General features: G+C 42.4%; 1 protein-coding gene and 1 long non-coding RNA gene across 4 annotated transcripts in view; one reads left to right on the forward strand and one right to left on the reverse strand.

The window, feature by feature from the left end:
- The window catches only part of LOC124309521 (neurotrimin-like), a 114,118-nt gene that overhangs the window by 68,859 nt on the left and 19,751 nt on the right, over positions 1-25,508 (forward strand). For all 3 annotated transcript variants that reach the window (XM_046773193.1, XM_046773196.1, XM_046773195.1), the window contains exons 6-7: positions 23,785-24,002; positions 24,849-24,924. In XM_046773193.1, coding sequence (XP_046629149.1) covers positions 23,785-24,002; positions 24,849-24,924 — 294 coding nt within the window. The remainder of the gene's footprint in view (positions 1-23,784; positions 24,003-24,848; positions 24,925-25,508) is intronic.
- The window catches only part of LOC124309523 (uncharacterized), a 100,799-nt gene that overhangs the window by 39,611 nt on the left and 35,680 nt on the right, over positions 1-25,508 (reverse strand). Inside the window, exon 3 of the long non-coding RNA XR_006909244.1 lies at positions 23,609-23,652. This is a non-coding gene — a long non-coding RNA (uncharacterized LOC124309523). The remainder of the gene's footprint in view (positions 1-23,608; positions 23,653-25,508) is intronic.

The following is a 25,508-nucleotide window of genomic DNA, read 5'->3' on the forward strand; positions in this document are numbered from 1 at the left end:
AGAGAGAGAGAGAGAGAGAGAGAGATCAGAGGGAAAAAAATTAGAGGAAACGGGAAGAAAAAAAGATTAGAGGAAAAAATCTCGAGTTGCCTCGAATATCCTCCCTCCATCCCTCCATCCCCGATCTCACCACCGTATTGTCCCACCAATTATTATAAATCCCTCGTCAAAGTCTCCGCGTTGCGGCCTGCTGCACAAACGCTGCGTATAATAACTCCGGCGAATCACCGCGCGAAACGAATTTTTCATTTTTTGTTATTTTTCAGCATTTTACTTTCTTTTTTTTTTCTTTTTTTTTTTTACCTTGGTCGAACCGTGCTTGTTTTTCCTTTGCACGTGTGCGTTACATTGTTAGAGTTGATTTTCTCTCTCTCTCTCATATCACATGAATTACATATATATGAAAGCACGAGCAGTTTCGCGAACCGAAAATTTTTGACGCAAAAATAATACAGGTATTCCACGTACCTGCTCTACTTTCTTTTTTTTTTTTTTTTTTCTTTCAAATGCTTGAATAATAAATCATATTCACGGTATAATGAAAATTAAAAAAAGTCAATCTGTAATATCAGTGTATAATTTATACAGCGGTACGATTTTAATAATTTCGTTTTCTACCGAAGCTCCAATTTTCCAAGGATCGTGATTATTTGCGAAAATTTTTAATCTCTCGATCTACAATTCGTGTCTCCAGGAACGTGAACGTTGAACGTTTTTTCGTTTTCTTTTCTTTTTTCTCTCTCTCTCTCTCTCTCTCTCTCTCTCTCTCTCTCTCTCTTTTCAGCATCGGCGCATACATTATTATTTTTTATGCATACATATTACACATATCCGCGCATCAAGATTACACCGCGGCAATATAAGCTCGACGCGCTCCGGCGTTTAGGTGGTTTTTCATAATAACAACACGCCGCTTTGGAGTAAACGTTTATTTTATTTTACACTTTTTGCACAGTTTTACAGTTGAACAGTTTAACGCGAGGGTGAACGTGTGTTATATTCCGTAGGTAGCATAGGGGGGGGGGGGGCGGTGGTGGTTTTACGGGCTGACAGAGCGGGCTGTTTCGGGGGTGGCACGGCGGCATAAGTGCCAGGGGGGTGGGGGTGGAGGGCGAGGAGAAGATGAGACTGCAGATGAAGCCCGAAGATAGGAGAGGAGCGCGGCTCTCTCCCGCGTTTGCGTAAAGAATGTCGAGTCGCGACGTGGATTAGCAAAAAAAAAAGAAAAAGAAGAAGGGGAAGAAGAAGAGAAAAAAAAAATAAAAAATTGCGTGGAAGAGAAAAGGAAAGGCCCTCCGTGTGTGGTTTGCAAGATAGGCGGGCGTAATTTCTACTCTTTTTGAACATTGTCCCGTTTCAATACTCAAATATGTATGCGTGTAGAGTTATTTCAATATAATTACACACACGTACGTGTATAACCGGGGCGAATTAGTTGGTGGCGAGACTTGAAGTAAGGAAATCAAACTTTGAAGAAACGACAAAGTTTCGAATGCTCGCAAAGCCGACGGCTCAAAGTTACGAAACGCATGATTCTGAAAATTCAAGTTTCGATAGAATAAAATTCCAAAAATTAATATATGTAACACACACGGTGTAGTTTACTCGACGAGTGGTTGTAAAAAATAGGAAAAAAAAAAAAAACGTAAATCGGAACGACCAGGATTCCGAACGTAAACATATCTAAAATCCAAAACAAAGAAAGATAACTAAAAATCCTGGATCATTCGGAACGTCGATGTTTCACATTTCAATATTTTCTAATTTTCTAACTTTCGAAACTTTGATGTTTCGTCAAAGTTTGATTTCCTTACATAAACTGAATCTTGCTCTTTCGGAACTTTTCAAATTAGGAATTTCAATCCCGCCCCGTACAACCACCCTACATATCTCATATGCATAGATAACAATACTCGCAATCAAAAATATGCGCTCGAACGAGGGTTAATTTTTGCCTCATCACGCCAAGTGTTTAGCGATCACATATATTATATGTGTGCGTGTATGTAATGTAAAATATACATACCTCCGCACCTATGTACAACACAATATGTACGAATGCGTTATAGGTATTTATGTATGTATGCAAACGTATACGGGAATGGAGACGGCGTCGAGGCCGAAGTGAGGGGGAGGAGGAGGCGGGGAGATACGGCACGGATTTTTCTCGTTGCTGATTTTAATAACAGATTGCTACTCGAGGTGGATTCTCGGACGGGGATTCAGGGGTTGGAGGAACAACGAGGAACGAGTATACAGGGGGGGGGTCGGGGGTGGGGGGAGGTTTTGAGTCACTGCTTATACGTGACTCCGACTACCGCGCGGCTTTATAAAGGGTCCCACCTACTTCCCTTCCTTTTTACCCAACCCTCCTTGCATCCTTGTGCAGAGAATCGTTTCCCCCTTTGCATGCCTGTAGACACGGCCCTGAAGTTAACGTCGGATGGGCGCGATTCTCGTATACACAATAATTCTCTCCCTCCTTATACTCGTCTTCTTTTTCCGTATACCTACGTGTTATAGATGTATACCTTGGTTTGTTTGTTCCCTTTGTTTATCCTTTGTGTATCCCGATTTTTACCTTCCTATATTGTATGGGTTTTTTTTCCAGATATTGTTTTCTTTTTTTTTTTTTCGTTTTTGTGTTTGCTTTTTTCGTTTTTGTTTTTGATACCGTTTCTTTGCTCATCGCTTTCATTCGTTATATTATACGCGGTTCTTTTTCCCTTTTTCTTCATTTTGTCGTACTTGTTATCCTGTGTTTTTTTTCCATATCCTTTTGTATACGGAAGCGTTTCTTCTCCCCTCGTTCCTCTCCGGTCTTTTCTCTTACAACACCGCAATTTTGTTGTAATGAGGAAAGACAGCTGCAAACGCGAGTCAAACGCATGGGGATAAAACTACCCCGTTATACGCAATTATACACGGCCATAGATTACATTTAGGGTAGTTTAGTGTGTAGGCTTATACTTTGCAAGCCTGTGAGGTTTTTCGGTTGGGGGTGAAAATCCCGGAAGAGCAAAAAGTCGACTGGTTGAAAATCCGAAATTTTACAAGACTAGTTTTCGAATCTATGTTCATTCTACGTTTTCAACTGACGGTAATTTGAATTTCGGGATTTCGTCTCATCGAATTTTTGTGCTTTCGCATTTCGCAACCCATCTAGTTTTCCCTCTCTAATATCACAAGAATACAATGTCAGCGCAGAAAATACGTCTAATTGAAAGTCGATAATTTTTTATTTACTTCATCGCAAATCGTTGCCGCCGCGATACTACACCGATATACTTAACGCGTACTTTCCCTCTGCTACATTCCGCACAATATACCCTTTGTTTTAAACGTCAGTCAACTAAATTTCAATATAAATACAATGAGTTTGTTATTCGTACAGAAAAATTGACTTCACGTAATAAGATAATAGCTGGGTTTTCCTGGAACAAAGGTTACATATTGTTATTTACGTCCTCCTTAATAATTATTGACACATTTACCAAGGCAATAAAGAAAAATAAACTGCCTGTAATTAAGAAACGACATTAAACGTCCTTAATTGCGATGTCAACGCCCGATTCCGAATTACGTTTATTAATTATACACGTCACGATACGTTTATCCTTAGATATCGGTGAGTTTGCCACGTGTGCATTTTATCCTCACACTCTCCTTACCCTGCGTATCGAGATCTACTTTATACCAGCCCTCGAGAAATAGATTTCCTTTAAATTAATTAACATTTTAGTACAACCTTTATAAAATCGACAAGTTGGCACCCGGATGTGTGACGATTTCTCACAGTTTAATCGGAACGTGACAAACGAAGGATGGATTCGCGCGTTCATCATCATCGCCAAAAATCGAGTCTCTGCCTCTGGTTTCTAATTCCGAGGCTTCGCCGATCGGCTCCTTATCACGTCCCCGAAAAACTCATTAACGTGTCTGATGTAACTTCGCGCCAAACTCTACTCGCGTCTTTCTCCCCCCACGGCCCACCCTCCAAACACCCCTTTAACCCCAGCGGTGCACTCAAGAATCTATAAGCTGACTCGCCTCGCGTATTCCGCACGTATACACACCTCGCGAAAACTTTTACCTATCTCCAACCAAACAACCAAACAACCGACCAACCTTCGAATTAACGCCAAGCGCGCATGCAGGGGGAGGAGGTACGATTGGAAGCAAAGGCAGAAAAAGGGAAGTTCAATATTTTCCAAATCCCGTGTACCTTTTCATTCGACACGCATGTAGCAGAAAAAAAAAAACATTCTTTTCAACTTCCCTCGAAAAGAGAGAGAGAGAGAGAGAGAGAGAGGGAAAATATTTCGTTCAAAGGAGTCGAAACTTTTTCTCATTCATTTCGCATCCGATAAAAATTGATCAATCTATTCAAACTTTTGAGTGTGAAGCGGTTACAGATTAAATTACGTAATATTAAAGGAACCTCTTATACGTGCGTATAAAAACCGATAGATATGTACATATTTATAGCCTTGTACAATACAGTCGAGTAGCTCGAGTCTCTTTTCCACGAAAATTTTTGGCAACAGAGTTGAGCTTCTGCTGCTTTACGAAGACATCGCTGATAACGATGGTGGAAAAACGAATAAAAAACAAAAAAAAAAAAACAATAAAAAATGAAATAAAAAGGAAGAAGAAAAAAAAATTAATCAAAATGAAACAATAGAGAAAAAGATCTCGAATCAAGGGTGCGGAAAGAAGCGTCTCGTCGCCCCGACTCGGGTTTTTCTAATATCAAGTGAGGCGTGAGGTAAAGTAGCAGCAACAATATGGCGGTGGTCATGGTCACCAGGCTGCCTTATACCCACCGTTAAGAAAATAGAAAGAAAAAAAAAAGAAGAAGAAGAACAAAGAACAGATACAGAACCGCTAGGGATCTAATTTCGTTTCTTAACTTATTATTAATTCATTTGGAAACACCGCTGTGTCTACGATACAAGCGAATCAAAAAACTTTTATCAGGTGAAATTAAACTGTTACTTGCATGTACGGGATGTAAAAATAATGATACTCTTCCCCCCCCCCCACCCCTATATTTCTTCGCTGTAAAAAAAAAGACAGCGAAAGAAATTTGACTAGAATAATGAAAAAGAAAAAGAACGAAGAAGAATGAAATGAAAAAGAAAATTAGTTTAAGCATTCAGGGGCATGCTTTGAGCATTCCTAAGTATGATTGCAGAATTGAAATTCGGAAAATATGAAGTTAAATTGTTTGAAATAGAAAATTATTGTACATTTTCTATTTTAAATGTCAACGAAGGGTTAACCAAAAAAACAGTATCACCCTGTACTAACATCACAAGCTGTGTATACATATACATATAAATTGTGTTTACATGATCCGTTATCCACATAAACGGATATGTGTTTGAAAAGACGACAAATCGTGCGAACAAAACCGAGGGGCTGCTCACTTGAGAAATCATTGAACCATTTCATCCAAAATCAGACAGGCAATCGCTAAAGGTCGCTGGAAATCACTCGAATCGCATGATTCCTGATTTCCTCATGATTTCTCAAAGTATAGATACATTCATAGGCATAGATACATTCTCGATGTCATCCCCTGTTACAAATGAAAAAATTTTAAATGTTTACCAGAGAATAAAAGAATTATTCTAATTTCTTTAATGATCTCTGTTATTGATCGAGTATCCACGTATCTCCGATCGTAAATTAATTATCGTTAATCTATAACAATCAATCAATATTCATTTCTCGAGAGTCTAAAACTCAATGATTTCCAAAACCTAGAAATCACTTTTAATCGTTGGAATAGGTAATCTCATTGATTCGGAAATCGCGGGAATCAGAGTCTAAATCACAAGAAATCGATTCCTTTCGGAAATCGTCGTGTCACCGAATCCGCGAGTGAGCAGCCCCTCGAATAAAACGATGAAATTTGACTAGATATATCCGTTTATCGGAGGGTTGCCTGCGCCTATAGGTATAATGACGTGTGATACCTGTCGGAAAGCTTTGCCGAAGCTTAATATTCAGGGAATCTGGGATACCTAAAGCCGCAGAAACACGATGTCCCCGGGATTGCGGAGGGTGATAACGGGAGGAGGGGGAGTGGAAATAGGGTTGGTGGGAGGGGGGAGGGGGGCAAAAAAGCCCGGCGAGTTTCGTTTTTAAACTCGATTAAATTTCATTAGCTCGCGCATTTACGAATTAGCCAACCCTCCTTTACCCCGTGCAGCTTTTCGCTTCCGCCGCCGCGTCTGTCTACACAAGGTGAACGAAACGGCGAGTAGCAGCAGCTTTAGCAAGCCTTTTACAACTTTGGGGACGATGGATTTTTACATACGCATACATCTACGTATGGGGAATTCCATGCGAAGCCGACCAACGTCGTCTGACTTTCGCAATTCGTGATTTTGTTTAAAAAAAAAAAAATTCAGTAATTGTACACCAACTTTGAAACAGTATCTTGAATTTTTGCAAATTTTCTATTCGACCGATCAATTGTATATAAATATATAAAGTGATTTTGAAAAGCATCGTTTCTTTAAATTCTCAAAATATTCTCAGAAACTGTATTTTCTATTCAAGATATTTCAATGACGGGCTCATGACGGACCGATTTCGTATCCCGTTTCTTTTTCGGCACTTTAAATTTTTTTAGTCAACTAAAACGTTGTCTGAACCGCATGGAAAATTCCAAAAACATTCTCAAAACATGTATTTTTCACTTGGAACATGTCTAGACACGTTCCATTACGGAACGATATTTGTAAATTTTTTGTCACATTCAACTCTTTAATCGATTTCATAATGAAACCGATGAAGAAATATTGTAAGTGAAAAATACAAGTTTTGACAATGTTTTCGGAATATTCAAACCGTTTAAAAAATGTTTCAGTCGATACAAAATAATCAAAAGTGATAAAACAGAATAGAAAACCGAGCACAATTTCGGAGAGTTCGAAAAAACGTCCTTCTCGAAATGACTTTCAATATTTGTAAATAATTATTAACAGTAATAATGCAATAATGCAAAAAAAAAAAAAAACATGCAATAATATTAACCAGTTGAATAATAAATCTGACGAAAATTCAGGGTACTCTTAAAGAGTTGGGAAAATTGCAGAATAAATTTTGAACAAAATTAAAAATGGCGAGGGTCAAACGTTGGTTGGATTCGCATGGAATTCCCCATATATTCATACCAATGTATACGTGCTATGCCTTCGGTATAATACGTAACATTCTCACAGCCATACCCGGGGCTTTATTACTCGCCCTCTAATTCCCACACCACGCGTGGATATAGAATCGCGTCTACTAGCCCTGCGGCACGAGTCGTGCGAAAAAAGGAAATGCTCGATCTTTATTTTATTCCCACCTCGCCCCGAAGATACAATAATTAATGTGTATCGTGTATGCGCTGCGATAATTAAAATTTGCAAACTCGTTGATGAAACGCGTTGTTAACTCGGTTGAAAAAATTCAATTTAAAATTTTTCCGCGAGGTTTATTTATTTATTTATTTATTTATTTTCAAAGTATCTATTGAAACTTTGGCCGGATCAGGTTGTGATAACGTTGTAATTCACAATTTGTTTGTTTGCAAAAACGAGACCGCTGAGAGAATAAAGAAAAAAACGAACGAACAGCGAGGAGTGCGCAACGCGGTTTTATCGTCGGCGACGAGCTTGCGAGAGCTTTCAAACGGATGCTCAATCGTGCGAACCGATTTCGGCGTCGTCGCGAGATTTATAAGGGACTCTCCGCGACTCACGGCAAAAAATAACTAAACAAATCGATAAATAACTCTTCCACCTACCCTGCATCCCTCTCCTGCACATCCCCTCATTCCAACCCGGCTAGCATCGAGAGTCGATTCCAATGACGTTCAGCAGGCGGTGATTTATTTCCCGTGGGTACCTGCCTACCCATACTTGTTCATTTCTGTTATTTCTTTCGTTTTCTTATTGTTCGTTTTTTTTTTATTATTTTTTTGTACAGGTTTCCTTACGTTACCGCTTTTCACACCTCCCATTCCGTTACGGACATACCTAGACCGACTTTCGGCTGCAGATCGTGGCTTAAAAGCCAAGGCAGAAGCAAGAGAAAAGAAGTTAGGGGGTGAAAGAAATTAATCCATAAACCATTGTGCACGGATAAGGGTTGTGAAAATTTAGAGGGGTGACAAACAAAGAAGAAATCGAATCTCAGAACGAAGAGGACTCTGGAAGGGTAGATCAATTTTTTCATTTCATACCGTCAGACTTACGGAGAAACGCGAGAACGAGAGACGGGGAATAAAGGAAAGAGAAGAAGAAACTGGAGAACAAGTCTGAGATACGTATATTACCTACCTCGAGCTTTTGAGAGAACGGAGAAATGAGAATTCTCAATATCACGATGATCTATGACACGGGATTGAGGAAATTGAAGCAAGGAGGATAAGGGGTAGAAAATCTAACACGCGCTACTTCACCGTCTGCTGAAATCTATGAGATGGTTAAAAATTACAATTCCGCATTGAATTTTCTCAAACTCTCCTTTCGATGCATTTTCTCCGTTGTATAATATCTATTGGATAGAAAATTAGAGGAGAAACGGGGCAGAAAATCGATTCAATATCCGCGCTGATAGTTTTACGTTGTGCGATAATTACCAGGGTTAAATTTTCAACTTTATTGTAATGATGCATCTTTAGAAAAAGTCCATATTTTGCAACTTCGGGATTACTTAAAGTTTACCAAACCGTTAATACAGCATCGTAAAACTTGAATTTGGTGAATTCAAATTCTGGGGTTATTGCAAAGGTACAAAATGGTAATTTTTGTTTCAACGTTTCGACACATTAACGTTACTAACTTCGCTTCGTTAATAATTAACCGTTTCTGTTACACCTTTTTGCACTCAATATTTCGGCCTGAATTTTCTTACTCGGTGAATCTGAAGTCAGAATTTATTAATTATAAAATCCAATGTAGCGGATGTAAAATTAAAAAAAAAAAAAAAAAACCGTAAAATTTGATGATTCTGGCAGAAACTTATTACTCGGGGGTTTTCGGGGTCGCTGATGACAAATTTGAAGTCAGAATTAATAATAAACCACGATAAGGCGGCTACGACATGGAAATACTCGAGTTGTGACGCTGAGCATTTTACCGTGACTGAAAGGGTTAAATAATCGGGATTTCGCCTCTTCCGCACGGCGAGAAGAAAAGTGTTACGAAACCAGAAACAAAAGCACAAGACCGTGGGAGAGAGAAAAGGCTGTCTGATCGCGACACGACGTCCCGAGAGGAGCCGATCATTGGCTCGGTCGAGCAGATAGGCGAGAGGATATGGTAGAACCTGGAGGAGCGGTTCCGGGAATGCGAAGGCGGAAGTCGCTACACGGAAGAGGGTGGCAGGTCGAGGATCCGGAGAGTAGTTTCTCCTGTGAAACGGACGATATCTTCCAGTCGGCGGACCGACGTCCCCATAAAGCCCCATGGAGGCCCCCCTTCGTCTCGGCTCTATCTCGACGCGACAGACTTCCAGGACGGTGAATATAATCTTGCGGTTTTCCGCAAAAAGAGAAAGACGGAAGAAAGAGGGGAAAGAAATTGGCGAAAAATAGGAGAGGAGAGACGAGGCGGGATTCTTCCTCGCATCGGCGCGACGATCGGTGGAAAAGTGACTGGACACGTGTACCGCTGTTCACCGGAAACGAGACCCGGGGGATCAACCCTTCGGCATAGGTACGCGTTTCGGAGTAGGACGCAAGGCGCGGCGGAAACTCGTGCGGCTGACGGACGAGTGACGAACATAACCGAGAAGCGTGCGAGTTCCGACCCTTGAGTTCGCCCTCCTTTACTACTACCCCCAACCTATGGACGACGATAATCATGTCGGTAACGCAATCCGCGTGCTTACCCACCGAGCGTCACAGTGATTATCGTTACACGCGACGTCCTGACGTCTCGTCACCCTTGAAAAAGCACGATCCGTTGAGAGGGGTCGGTGTGATGGTTAAATCCGTTCGCTTTGAAATGGAAGTATTAACTCAAAACGCCTTTTTTTTCTCGAGGAAAGTAACATTTTTTTGGATGATTTTCAGATGTGTTCAGAACATGAATGCGGTAAATCCTCTCATCAGGGAACCTCGATACAGTTTTTTTGTTCAACATGGTTGTTTTCCTCTGTACAACATCTCGATGTATTTCCCGATCATTTGTTTCATCTACGTCAATTTGTCGTTTCGAACATCAAAATAAAGTTAAAAAGTACAGTTCGTACTTGGCCTGAGTATTTAATTATTTATTTTTTACTTTAGCAAGTACCTACTCATTTTCGTTTTCAAATCGAAAAGAGGAAGAAGATAAAACGAATGATTCTAATGCGCGGAGATAGCTGTCATATACACACAGGGTATAGGAATAAAAGAATTAAAAATTTGTAATTAATCTGTATTTTTTGGTTCCTTTGATTTTCACTCTCGTGTAATCAAAACATATTTTTAAAAACAAACAAACACTGAACAATTGTTACAGTAAAGATTTGAAATGTTTGAAAACTTGAGGGATTTAATAGCAACGTTTTAATCAAAGGAATTTGTGCTCTCCGTTGAAACAATGAAATAAAATGTGGGTGAAAGGAGATGAGAAATCAGTAAGAAAGTTTTTGAAGTCGGGAGGTTGAATTCCGGTATACCGCGTTCAGAAATCCCGATCACCTCGACTTCCATCGAGTAAGTTGAGGTCTGAAGTGGAGTAGCTCAGGTGGGTTGAATTCAAGGGTTTAAATTCCGTTTGAAACTGCTAACGAACGAAGACTGTTGCAAATTTGGCGTAGGTACGAGGGTGCATGGAATTCCCGGAGAATCCCCCGGAGGGTTTAAATTCAACGATCAGCGGATTTGCGCTGGTTAGGTTGAACGAAGGAGAGAGAAAGAGAGAGAGAGAGAGAGAGAAAGAGAGAGAGAGAAGGTCATGAAGTGAATTCTTATATTGAATTGAATTCAAGTAAACCTCCCGTTCCATGCATCCTTTAACTCCTCCTCTCTTTCTGTAACACGTCCTCCCACACTCTCCGTCTCTCTCTTCCTCTCTCCCTCTCTCTCGCCTCTGAATAGAGCGCTTCGATTCTACCGCCACCATCATCGGTATAAAGTAAAAGATCTTTCAAACGATATTTCCCGATTGGCGATGAATAGATATTATCACCGAACGGATAGAGGTGTACTAAAAATCCACCACCCCATTTCCCTCAGCTTTCTTGCCGCATTCTCATCCAGCCGACGATACTCGACCGATGCTTTCATGCTTACGTTTATATGTATAAGAAACGACACGAGGATTAGGATTAGGATTAACAACGAGGAAATTTCACAGCAGTAAAGCCGATGGATTTTGTACAGTTTCTTTTTGATTTTTGTTGGGTTTAATTTTTTCCATTATTCTATTTATATTTTGTTTTTTACTCCTCTTTTTAAATTACTTTTTTCACACTTTGGCCAACGATGAAACGGACGTTAGAGTACCCGCGTTTAACGCACAAGTGTCAGCAGACCGTTTGCATAACGCTTCTGTACAACGTAGGTTACGTGTCTGTTATGTAGTACACGGAATTTCCATGCAGAGTCGAGATTCCAAACTTTGCCGTTTCGTTTTCTCTTTCTCACTCGCACTCTCACTCGCTCGCTCACTCTCTTTTGCTCGCTCCATCTCCGGCCGTCTTTTTTCCTTATACTTTTTGTTAATTTCGTTTTGACTGACAGAATAATCTGCGGAAGACGGGGGGATAATTTAGCCGGCTTCGGGAAAGGCACGAAAGAACCTCTCGCGGGACATGGAACGAGGAGGAGGAGGAGGAGGAGGAGGAGGAGGTTAGAGGGGGTGAACCACGTAGCTTTATCTCGAGGGGTTGAGAGAGAGAGAGAGAGAGAGAGAGAGAGAGAGAGAGAGAGAGGGGAAGAGTGGGGGCGGGAATTCGAGCGAGATTTACGCGCCGAGTTGGCAAGTGTCGCCTCTTCGCGCTCCCCGCGGCCTAAAAACGACTAAATATCCAATTTCTTTCAGCAGCTGGTGTGTTGAAGTCTCCCCCCTCGAAACTCCCGATCAAGTACATAACTAACGATTTTTATCCAATTTCAAACTGCCGCTCAACTGCTCACGCGATCATCTCCCGCAACTTTTCCTCAATTAAAATATAAAAATTTCCCGCTCGCGTACATGTAACTTAATTTCTCTTTCCGCATGCTTGCATACGTATATTAGTACCTGCGATACAAGTAAGGCAAGTCTACAAGTTATTGACACGTTTCGACTCACTTATCGAACCTCTTATTTTCCAAAATTCTAAATTTACGGCACAAATTGTGAATTTCTAGATCAGATTATGATTAAACACTGTATATTTTGTATTTTTCGTAATTTTAGAAGTAATGGGGCTATTCAAGTATTAGCTAACACTTTTTGTAAAGTTCATTGGCAAATCGAACATTTGCCAACGTTTCTCTGAATATCCTACCCCTGTTTTAGCGTTAACTAATACTCGAATGGCCTCTAAGGATCAAACAGATACAACGAAAAAAAGTCAATAATTAGGACAGGGTCGATATAACCGGTACCCTTACCTTACACATCCAACCGCATTCACCGACTTTCTTCTCCAGCCAGCTTATCTCTTTCTTCCCAGCTGTTACATTGCGTTCCTCCTTTTTCACTCCCGGTTATAGGTACAAGCGTAGGTACTCGTTCATTTTAGTTGCCTCGTCGTCGTCACGGCGCGAGGCAATTCAAGATTGCTAAATAGATTCCTCGATGAGAGGAGTACGAGATCACGGGGCGGGTGACAATGGCCGGGAAATGGGTGCCGGAGCCACAATGAGGCTTACGATCACTTAGCGGGCTCCTCGTTCGGCGCTGCTACCCACTGTTATTATCGCCGATTCTTCATTCGCTACCTTCGGCGCCCCAAACCACGAACCTCCAGCCCCAACCGCCGACACCTTCATCGAACCGTTCGACCGGGCAAAGAAGAGCGTGTCTCTCCGGTCCGTAACAACTTTTCCCTCCCCCTTTTCCTCCCTCTCAGTCCCTTTCATGATTTTGACTGCGGGACCGTTACAACCACCTCCGTATTATCGGCTCCTCCGAGTCTAATCCCAGCAAGATGTTGCCCGGGCTCTTTGTGGCAGACGTTGTGCCGAGGCGACGAGGAGAAACGATGGAAAGAAGGGTAAAACGGAGGGGAAGTAATTACTAGGGGCTAAAATAATCATCCCTGTTACCGGATGGCTGCCTTGCTTCCACCAATCTCTCATTCTATCTCCATCTTCCTTACGGATTTGGTATCCAGGGTGAGAAAAAGCGCGCCGCTTTAAGTGTCGTACATTGGTAGTATACGACGTGTGCGAATTGGTGCATGATCGACGCTTGGCTTGTTTGCGCAAATTTCGATTCACACGGTTGATTCATCGACGTGTACGGTGTCAAGTGATCCGGTGGATAAAATTACGCTTCGTTGCGAATTCGAGGATAAGAAGAAGTGAACGGCTATCCCAGAATCGGACCGAGTTGACAGGCGAAAACTCAGGACCTGTTTTCCAAATTACAATATAGATGGTTCTGGAAATCTCGGCGTCGGTTCGTCGTGGCCTATTTCTTCTTCCCCTCGCTCTGCGGCCGGGACGATGGCGAAATGGCGTCGAGACGAGTCGACTTGAAATTCAGGGCGACGTGTCGTATGTCGAATAGACGGCGATACCTATACTCGGGGGCTTGCGTGAGTCGTCGTTTCATTGAAGAAGACGATAGAAAGAGCGAGAAACTCGAGGAGGAACGAACGACGAGCCATGCGAGACTCGAGGAGAATAAAATCTAACTTTTGTATTCAAAGCTAGTGTCGACGTAATGGGATGTGTAGAGACTCCTTTCTTTCTTTCTTTCTTTCTTTCTTTCTTTCTTTCTTGCTTTCTCTCTCCCTGTTTCATTTTTATTTCTCCTCGCCCAACGCATTTAAGAATAAATAAGTTTCACTCCTCCGCGTGGAGATCGCGCCTTTTATTCATAACGGGTTTCTCTGTGCAGCGTCCTGCTATTAATCGATCGACCAATTTTTCGTCACTAAATAATTTCGAACACCAAAATGTGGGGTCAGAGACTGAACTACGCGAATACGGAGCACAGTTATGAAGAATAAGATATAGGAAAAAACCCTCGCGTGTTGGTTTGTTGAAATCTGACAAACTACGTAGCATCTTTGAAACTTTTTTCACAAACTCACAATATCGCCTTCTGTCTGATCAATTATCAACCCTCTCCCCGTTATTTGAACTGTAGCTCGACTCGACCCAAATCGAAATACATATAAACTTACTTTGAAGGAAACTGAACCCAGAAATCCTACATTGACCCTCTACGTCCAAAAATTTAAGGACAAAGCCTACATCGAACCTCCAACTCCTGAAAATTAAAGTATCAAATCCTACTTTGACGCTCTCGGTAGACGATTGAAACCATTTTCACACTATTCAATTTACAGATCCTCCATTGAACCTGTAACTCCTCATATATAGATATAATTATTACAGCGACATTCGAGTGTTAACAATGAATAATCCAAGGGCCATTTCGACATAATTTTGACGAGTTTTGATAAAATTTGTATCAAAATTAAGTATCGCATTTCAAATCTATTCATTCAACGTTCTCACGAATACAAAATCACTTTCAACTGATTTAATATACAGAAAATACGATTAAAGGCTTGTGTAAGCCGATTCCCATTTATTGGTATTTCAATTAGATTTCATACGTTTTAATCGTATCTTTTGTATTTCTACCATAATCAATCAGAATCGTTCAATCTTTATCAGCGGGTGAGGATTTTGAGCGTTGAAGGAAGGTTTCAAGCGAGCAGGAGGTTCCGAACATACCCTACTTTGAGCCTAAATTTGGTAAGTCAGTAAATTGACGACACTTTTAGCGTCAAATCAGGGTCCGATATTGCATTGAAATAGAACATACTTGACTATCTCTAAGTCCTACGTAGAGGCTCCTTTAAAGTAGGAGCTAAATACATGCCTAGTTTTATCGACGTAAAACATACGATAATCGCGATCAAAAATCGTGTCGTAAAAACCGGATTTTTTGTCCGAGTGACGTGAATGGAATTGCGGAAGTGAAAGCACAGTGAGGAATAGAATGCGGCTGCAGCTTGACATAAAGACAAAGAAGGAGAAAAGCGCCGCGACCGAGATCGTTGAGAGTTTTCCTCAACGGGATGCTATACGCACTACGGTGTAACTTTCCCTCCTCTCTCTCTCTCTCTCTTTCTCTTCCTCTCTCTTGCCAGCCTGTTGATTCCGCGTTGAGTCGCGTGGTCTGGTCCGCAAGGTTCGAAACACCGGAGGGAAGACCAAGGACCCCTTTTAAGCGTCCGCAGAACCGCCAAGTAGGTATGTACCAACCGACGCGACGTTGTCCTAGTCCAACCATATCACGTCAGCCATGTCAGGAGTAAAAGGATTCGGATAAACGTGACCAAGAGGAAGGGAGAATGAAAACCCGAATTTATCACCAGACTGAAGTTAGTAACGTTAACGTAACGAAACATCAGGCGAAAAAATCATTACATTACGCAGTTTTAAAATGGTTTTGAAGGAGTTGATTTTTCAAAATAAGAGTATGTCATGTTCATCGTGGTTCGCTAAACTTTGGATATTGCAATAGCTGGAAAGTAACGTTTTTTTCTAAACATGCATCGTTACAGTAAAATTACCAACTTCATTATCATGATTTGTCGAACAAAGTGTATCTAGATACGTATATCTGATATTATTATACACTGTCAAATTACGCTGGCAATTAAATCTTTCTCGCTGCAATATGTACGGTGACAAAGTAACTCTGCGATCAAGGGTAGTTAATTTCTACTCGGTTATATTCCAGAAAAATAAATACAAAGATAAAAACGTTGAAAGCATTGACCATTAATCGTGACGATCGTTTCCTTTTGAAAGAGGTCGGTAATAATAACATTGTTCCTACTTCTTCTCTTCTTACTTCCGTTATTACAACAACGCTAATGACCCGGTAGGTTAATCAGCGAATAATCCACCCGCTGTCGTCTTTCTTGATGTCTATTTCAGAGTACACGCGTTCTTAGGTATAATATAATTGTCCAATGTAAAGTCAACGTCGTAACGAACGAACGGAACTCAATTTCTTCTTCGATAATTTTACCCAGCGTTATGAAACCTAATTTTACAATTATACTTGCCGGGGGATCATCTTCATCCCTTATACATTGGTTGAGTCAACGACTTCCCTCCCTTATTACCCTCCCATAGCTGCAGCGACAGGGGTGAAAGTATTTCTGAAGTACCACGGGCACATCTTCTCAACGAACTCAAGACTATCCAAGAAACTCTTCCATGGATGTAATGTAAGAGTCTAGCCACTCACGCGAGGTAAAAGGTTGTCAATCGATCGATAATAATTAACGCCCCCACCTCAGCTATGACCTTTCAGTCGTTCACCGTAATTTGTACAAATTCCCATTTTCGCGTCATAGGACTGAAGTGAATCCAAAAATTAGTTCCATTTCCCTCCATGACGTACAGTATTTTTTAAAAATACAAGGTGTTTGCATAAAAAAAGCATTAAAGTAATGACAAGACCACCATTTCGTTACAATGAACTATAAATTATATTTCTTATAAAATTAAACGCACAATTTCTTCATGAAGGGTACTCAATGTTTAATGTTCATTCGCATTTGCCTATGAAACCTTTTCTTCTTTTCTAAATGACACTACAAACACAAGTTAAGGAAAACAACCTGACGTGATGGAATTGTTTGAGTATTTTTCTCGGTTTCAGTGAGTAAAAATCTATAAAAAAAAAAAAAGAACTGTGCAGTTTTTTGCATACCTGTGAAGTCAGGCCTCACCGATAGGATGAAAAAACGAGAGTAGGAATTTTACAAACGTAAGCAACGTTCAAGGATGCGCTCGTCCCAGTCACGGTCTGGGTAGCAAGGATGAGTCTAATTCGAGAATCCCTCGAAAGGACTTGGAGAAGAAGCATCAGATAGTGAAAGTAAAGCTCTGCTCCAGATGCACGAGAAGCGACGAGCAGGGAGCGAGAGAGGGAAAGAGACAGGAACACGTAGACGTCGGCGGTAAGCCCCCCCGATTCCCTTTCCCTTTCCCTTTCCCTCACCCTTTTCCCATCCCCGTTCAACCCTCCATAATCAAATCCTACCCTCCTCGCGGCACTTCGCTCGGCACCCTCTTCACACGAAAGGAATGTTAATGCGACAATACCTCCGTTCTGACTCACCTTCGGCAGACGGCCGGCTGTCTTTCCTCCGGTTCTTTCCTCTCGCACCCCGGAATCTGCGTTACATGGTTATACGGAATACCGACGACGGGAAGATAGGCAGGGCCAGGTATTTTGCGGATATCTTTTGCGCACGGCGAAATCCCTGATCGATACCGCTTCAGACGTTAGCGATACCAATGGAAAAGTGGCGGGTCACTCGACTCCTCGTTTCCCTTCGTGCACCCGGCATGAGACAGTGAGAATCCAAGAAGCCAAGATGTGACGTTGAAGAAGAATCGTGAGATCGGAGGAGGATATTTGTTTACTTTTATGCACGCTGTTGTTTCCTGCAATATTCTTTCGGAGCGTTATTCGATACCCCTTAATTAGCATCTCTCTCATTTATTTTGTTTATTTACTTTCGTTTTCTTCTTCCACTACCCGTTTTCCCTTCCGTTTTTCATCATCCACTTTTTTCCAAACCCTACGGCCAAACGTAGACCGGGTATCCTCCCTCTTCCGATCCTTCCCGTGACCGAGCTTTGTACTCTTAACGTTTGTTTGCTCAGCCCTTAATCAGGCAGAACAAACGTCGGTCTTCGACGCAGCTGATGTTTGCCGAGAGTTCGAGACTCCGCCATCAATTAAATTGGAACTCGACGACTGCTGTTGCACGCGGTTCTCTGCTCTGAGAAGTAACCGCATGTACAGTACAGACACGGATGTATAGAAACGGCAGTAGCACAGAGAGAAAGAGAGAGAGAGAGAGAGACTCACTAGAGACTGTTTTCTTCGCGCTAGTTATCTCTTCTCCTTGTTGGCCAATTCCGCCGCAATGTATGTACAAACGAAGGTGAAACATACATCCACAACAAGCATTACACATTCATCCATATCGCGTTATGTGTACGTATAGACGCGACATAGGAAGTTGGTTGCGCGTATATGCATGTGCGGCATGTCTTCCCGTACCGTCGGAGTTCGTCGTAGGTGGATACACACCTGCAGCCCCTAGGCAGCAACTGCGACTGCAACCTAGCCAGCAGTCTCAAGGATGTCGAGTGCGACAAAGGAATCTATCCTCCACGTTGGCATCCAGCTATCATCCCATTGCTACTCCAGACTGTGTACAGAATTGACGAGCTCAAAAGCCATCCACACAATACCGCAAGATGCGCGTGCACCGATGCTTGCTCGCGCTTGCACTCGATGCCCACTGACGCATATCGATATCGAGACGTCCGTTATACACCGCCGTGAAAATGGAATTTACGTTTGCTTTGGTTAGATTATACCTTGGCAAAGTCATCCGATTCACCCTATTATTTTGTTTACTCCCGACTCGTTCGTAACGTTAACTTTTTTGCCCTACGAATCGGGACGAAAGTATAAAGCGCATTATTCCCTCTCTTTGCTCGGGGAGTAAATCTACCGGCGGGAATAATCTTCGGCTTTATTTCCTTGTTACATAATGTATACTATTAATCCTAATACCGTAGATGTGAAAATCTGCTGACATCATGGTGAAACCGAGGCACGCGCGTTACTCTATGAGAAATCAAAATCAGCCGGAGATGAATTTACCCACCCGGATTCCTTTACCGGTGTGTACGTATATATGGATACCGAAAATTCAGTCAGCTATTTCCGTTTGGCATTCCTCGACGCGGCTCAATGGCTTAAATCTGTTATACCCATCCACCTCCCGTCTCATCTCCCTTGCCCTTCTTCGTCCTCTCTCTCTCGCTTTCTCTCACTCTCTATCTCTCCAACATCGGATCAGAGGGTCACGATTTTATCGAATGAGGGATTGACAAGAGTGCAAAAAAAAAAAAAAAATTCCATCGCTTATAAATATCTAAAAAAATCTTCTCGGTATTATCGATTAAACCGTGTTTGAAAAAAAAGAGATCCCCCGCCCCCCCAATCTTTTCGCGTTTCCTTCTCATTTTTCCGACCTTCCGTACCACCTCAACGACTATATCAAATTCCCATCCGACGAGTATAAGCGCGAAAATGTCGGTTATGGGTGGTAGAAAAAGCGAGCGATGGGAGGGGCAGGAGGGGTAGGGATTAGATATCTCGGCGTTAAATGAGATTAAAATTCCGGGTCAGTCCAATAACCCGGAAAATGTTGAAACGCGGAGTGACAAGGGGTGGGTGGGGATGGGGGCACGGAACGGGGGATGGTGACGGCCTTGGTCTGCGGTCCGAATCAGCGGTGGTGCAGAAGCATGAGGAGCATGAAAAAGGAGATGATATAGGAGGTGAGCTGCAGGTCGAGTCCCAACCCCCGGTTAACGAACGCGTCCGAGGACGTCGTCGCCGTCGCTGCGGAAGGGAACGTGAGAGGGAGGAAAGGAGGTATAAAGAGGAAAACGCGAGGTTTTCTAGCCAGCGGCTATAACCAATCCTCCGCGACGTCCGGAACTCCGGTGAGGTGCGGTCGTGCCGTGAATTCGCTAGCCTCCCGATCGTGCTACATTTTAACATTGTTTAACTTCCAGCTGAATTAGCTACCGTCCAACGCACCGCATTGTTCGACGCCTGTGCATTTGCCCCTTTTCTCTCTTCTCTCCCACTCACCGTTACGCGATGTCGGAGAGAGCTGGTGCCCCACCAAGCACGCGGATTTCGTTAATAATTCCGCATCCTCTTCCTCTTCCTGTTACTCTTCCTCCGTTTCGTTACATTCAATTCCACGAGTTGAGAAACGCGAGACGGCAAATTATTTAACTATCGCTCAAGGGTGGGGTGGGCACTCACGGGGTTGTACAGACAATTCACCGCGGTGTTGGAAAAATATATAACATGCATGTGTGCGCAGGTACTTATGTACGTTCATTTCGACACGATGTAGGTACGTACATTTTTTTCCTCCCTGCAACGTCGAGGAAAGGTGTGCTAAATATGCACGCATTAGGGTGGTCGATTTTTCGAAGCGTTTTTTTTTTCTTTCCATTTTTCTTTTAAAGTGCTACTCGAAAAATTTGTGACAAATACTGCAAAAATACCGTCGTACAATCTGTAGGAAGTAAGAAAATATTTAGAAATAAGCAGCAATTATTGTTATGTTTTTTATTTATTTTTATGTCTGCACCTTACGGACTTGTATGTATATTAGTATATTTTTTTCGTATAGTGGTCCGATTAATCATTGTTCATAAGAATCAGTATCGAAAACGAAACAGGGACATCAAGGTGATGCGATACTTCTATTTCGATAACAAAAACTGTTATCCAAATTTCTCCGAGACGATTAATCTTTCGGATAAAAGACGAGAACAGCCAATTGCGGAATTGTTGGGCGCAGTTTGCTGTTGATCGGTGAACGATTAATTGAACCACGATACAAAACAAACAATATAATGTCTATTCAAGTCCGTAAGGTGTATAAACATAAAAATAAGTAAAAAAAAAATTCCAGTACTCGGTAGCGACCTCTGAATATTTTCCCACCTCCTCCAGGTACTTACGAAAGTTATTTTTCAACATTTGTCACAAATTTCTCGAGTGATACCTTAAAACAAAAAAAGTTGAAAAACCAACCACCCCAGCGTATATGCAGGTACACTTCGCGTCTGCGGAACTTATACGGGCATGCCTTTTATCGTATGGCTCGAGTGATCATCTCATTGGGAGTACCGAGCCTGGACCGGAGGTTCGGCACGCGGTGAATGCTGATTCTGAGTTTTGATATCTGGTATTCCGTCGGTGCAACAGTCATAGATGCGCTGCATCGCGACGCCCGGCTCAGGGCGTACGTATTATATCAGAAAAGGCGTGCGGTATGGGAACCAGAATCAGGGAAAGGGAGGGAGCCAGTCTCTCCTCTCATCTTCCAGTCAAGGTGTGGGACCACACCGTAGAGCCATACTCCGCACCGACACGCTGTGATGTCGCCCGTCACCGCGGGCGAGAGAATTCCGAATTCTCGGTACACGCGAAACTCGTGCCAGCAATAAGGACGCGAAGGATATTCCCCTTTCTCACTCTCGGACGAAATGTTTTGCATTTTAAGAAGGTGTCAGATCCCCTACGCGCCATCCAGAGCCATCTCCTCCTCCACCCTCCCGCCCCTTTCCACCATACCTCGTTTCACCAACTCCACGCGAATAGTCGGAGCTTAAGATATCCGAAATAATTCTCGACTGTTTGCCCGCAGACACCTAGTGCTGCCAAAATTTTCCCTCCGCACCCCGTTTTCTCTCATCTCTCTCGCTCAGCTCTCTCCAAAGTGATCGAAATACACTCCAGACCGATCTGTAGCATCGAATAATATCCACGTTACGATTAAGTTTGATAATTTTAAGAAATTTTATCCGAATAATCGGTTTTTTTATCGACAATAACTATGAAGTTTTTACTCTACATTAGGTTTTGTCCTTCTTGTTTAAAAATATTGTGATTCTCCTTGTTCCTTTCTTTCTCTAAGGCCACGTTTTTAATTACCGGTAATGGTTGTCGATGTTGCTGAAAATCTTGTTGATACGTACATGTGTGTTGACACGATATTACCGAAAGACCCTGATAAGTTTATTCTTTCACGTATGCTTAATGCAAGTATAAGATGATTAGTTGGTTTTTCTTTGGACGGTTGTATCATGATTGTTGACTCCAATTTTTGTGATTGTAAATAAGCTAATTACAGTTCTGAGGAGGGCACCCCCTTCAAAAATCCGAAATGTAAAATGAGACTTTAGTTCTCGATTGACCTACGACGCCGAAAAAACATAACAATGATTGAGAGATTGTTGATATTGCGCACCGTACAATAAATATCATTTTGAGTAAATATTTTCATTTTAAAGTGAACGGGTTAATTTCAAGTATAGATTGAGAGGTGAGAACGTATGTTTGAACTACAGCGATATAGGTATGGTCTTCATTCGTCGATTAATTGAGTAGATAAGGTTCGATAATGGGGGAAATAGAATGGTTATACAGTTGCCGGCTCGGGCGGGTAATCGGTATGAATATCCTGACTGCGGGAGGGATGGAAACGCGGGAGGAGAGGGAGGATGTCGGTTATCGCGCTCTCTCGACTGCAACAGCGTGGACGCAGAGGGTCGTTTTAGATCGGAATTATCGTATCGTCGTTCGTTCGTTTATTCGTTCGTTCGGATTCCCCGGAGTTGATAACGGAATCTACTTTAAGAGTACAATAGTCGGTACCTGTAGAGAGAGAGAGAGTGAGAGCGAGGGGGGGAAGAAGAGGAGGAGGGACGGAGTTTCGAGGATCTGGAACCGAGCTTTCCGCCTTCTCTCAACGGTCTGCGAGGCTCTAAACAGGAATTCCTCGGAGAGCCTGGAGGCTAGAAGCAGCGTGCGGAGGAGGTCCTGGTCTGCTGAAGAGAAGGAGAAGGAGGAGGAGGAGGAAAGGAAGAGCAACGGCAAGCGAGGCCGAACGACCAGAGCTTTTATTTACAGAGTCATTTACATCTACGTGCTTTCCTATCGGTTTCGCGATCCTCTCCCTCTTCTCTCCGTCTCACCTTTCACCCTCGGGCCAAGAACCGGCTGCAGTCCGTCCCGCAGGACGTCAATAGCGAGACAAAAATTGCCTACCACAGTGCCGTACTAACCGGATGAAAAAAGTAGTGAAAAAGTGCTGGGTTAATAGAGAGACACGCGGCATGCGTTGTTAATGCAGAGCGAATGAAAACGGTGGATCAAAATGTATTATCGCATTATCTCTGTCCGTTGATCGAAATTAGATTAGCTTTCATCGAACCGATATTGCTAAGCCGAGATGAAACAGCGGGCCCCGTGAAACGAAAAACGAGAGACGAGGTGCGCCTCTTGCGAGACTGACGAGTCACCTGAATTCTGCGGAAATCGATTCCCGCGACGTCGACGCGGTTTTACAGTCGACGGCGGTTGTTCGCGAATCGACATTCAGGTGTTGAAATTGATAACTTGTATACGCAATTTAACAAGCGGCTTTAGACTGGACGTGAACCAGCCCTCGAACTTCCCGCTCTCACACTGCAGGTTACAAGTTTATGGAAAAAGAAAAAGAATAATGTCCGATTCAAATTTCGAACTATAAATTCTAATTCGTAATTAACGATTTCAAGGCCCTCGAATACCGCATTACATGAAAATATGACGACTTCTTTTTTATTTCGAACCATTACAATGGATCCACTGTTACAAATTTTGGAAGTCTGACCTTGGATGCGTTATCGGTGATCCAAAAAAACCTCCGTCTACCAATTTCTACCGAAATCGGAATATTTTTAGAGTTTTCTTCAAAATGATCGGAGGTGATTGTCTAAACTTTAAAATGTAGAGATTTATTAATAACTCACCTTCTCGTTGTCCGGGTGATTACAGCAATAACTTCCTTCAGTCTCTGAAAACAGACGAAAAACGGGAAGTTAAAGAGAGAGCAGAAAACGGGAGGCAGATTATAAAAATACCGAAACTCCTGTGCGACAGCGCGATCAAGGTTATTATATCCGCACTTTCCGCAATCGTGTTACAGTTCCGCCGATGCTGTGGATACCTCATCAGCTAGTCGGAGCACCCCTCGGCTACTCGGTGACCCTCGAGTGTCACTCCGAGGCACACCCGACATCCCTAAACTACTGGACCCGCGAGGACGGACACATGATTCACGACAGCGAGAAACACAGGGCGGTTACTCTTCCCGACAAACCGTCATACAAAACTCACATGCAGTTGACCATTCACAGTTTAACGGTAAGTACTTGAAAAATGTTTAGCCCGAATTTTCTTACTCAGCTTTGAAAACTGTCTCTGAGGTAAATCCTATAATTTGAAAATTACCCTAGAGTGGTTCGGAAAAGCGTTTTTTTTCCACTTTTTTTGGGATGAAAAAAATTTTATACCAAAGGACGTTGAAGTTTCGAAAAATGGCTGTTTTAGGGAATTTCCAAATTAAAATATCCTTAAATCCTTCGTTGGCTATGTTTTCTACGACGAAACAAAAGTTTTTGTAAAGCCCAAGATGCGTGCGATTTTTTTTACTACCGTAAAATCTATGTTGAAATTCGCAGGAAACTAATTTCTTTAACTTTCAAATATTAAAATATTTCACTGGTCTTTATTTCTCTTGTTCCTTTACAGCGGACAAGCGCTAACCCGAAACCGGAGGAATGTGACCCAATATTAAATACCGCCTCATCGAATTATTATTATTAATTTTTTGTAAATTTTTTATCAAAACTTTAGGAGAATCCTTATAACCTGACGTTTATTGGCTTTTTTTTGTTCAATATTTTTACCGAAGAATGAATCTCGTGCGCAAAAAAAAAAAAAGAAATCCACACACATTTCTGATTTGACAAGAAGTTTTGTTCCGACGTACCAAAGGATTTGCGGATATCTCAATTTTGAAATCCCCGAAAAAGTTCGTTTTTCAAAATTTCAACGCGTCGTTCAGGCAACGGTAAAAATTTTTTTAGCGAAAAACTGCAAATCTACCCTTCCCATCCAACTGTCAAAAAATTAAAAGTCTGTGTAAATGTTTCACAACCACAGTGTACAATATCCGTCTAAATCTTCTTCGCATCGCCTTATTTACAGAAAGATGATTTCGGCACCTATAAATGCGTGGCGAAAAATCCACGAGGTGAAACGGACGGGACTATTCGTTTGTACAGTAAGTATCTGCATAGTCGGGACGACACATAACGCGGCCAACGATACGTACAATAAATATACATAAATACGGGCACCTGTGTTGCACATTACACACTGTACATATATGCACAGGTTATACAGGGTGTACGCACTAATCGTGCGCAACGCTTCTCTCCTCGCCCCTCCGGCAGCTAACCAGACTGCTTCTGTAGCAGGTACACGACGTATACATACATAACAGATTAGCATAGGTGGCCGTATATGTAAATGTGCCGCTCGTAACGTATGCATATGACGTAAAGGGTTGTACGGCATACGTGCTGGCGAGGCGAGGCGAGGCGAGCTGACTCTCTCGCACGCACACACACACACACACACACACGCGCGCAAACGCGCGCAATTCCCTCGCCTCACCCCCCCAACCTCACCGCCTTTCTCCCTCTCCATTAGCATGCATCGGTTTTTCGCATTAGCGGCATTCAAATGAAGCCTCCCCTCCCCCTGCCCCCACCACCCTCGGCACACATCTTCCCCCGCACCCTATTTTCACCGTTTAGCATAAAAGGCCTGGTCCGCGCGCAAAAAGAGAAAAAAAGAAAGAAA

This window comes from Neodiprion virginianus, chromosome 7 (assembly GCF_021901495.1).
Source record: "Neodiprion virginianus isolate iyNeoVirg1 chromosome 7, iyNeoVirg1.1, whole genome shotgun sequence".
NCBI lineage: Eukaryota > Metazoa > Arthropoda > Insecta > Hymenoptera > Diprionidae > Neodiprion > Neodiprion virginianus.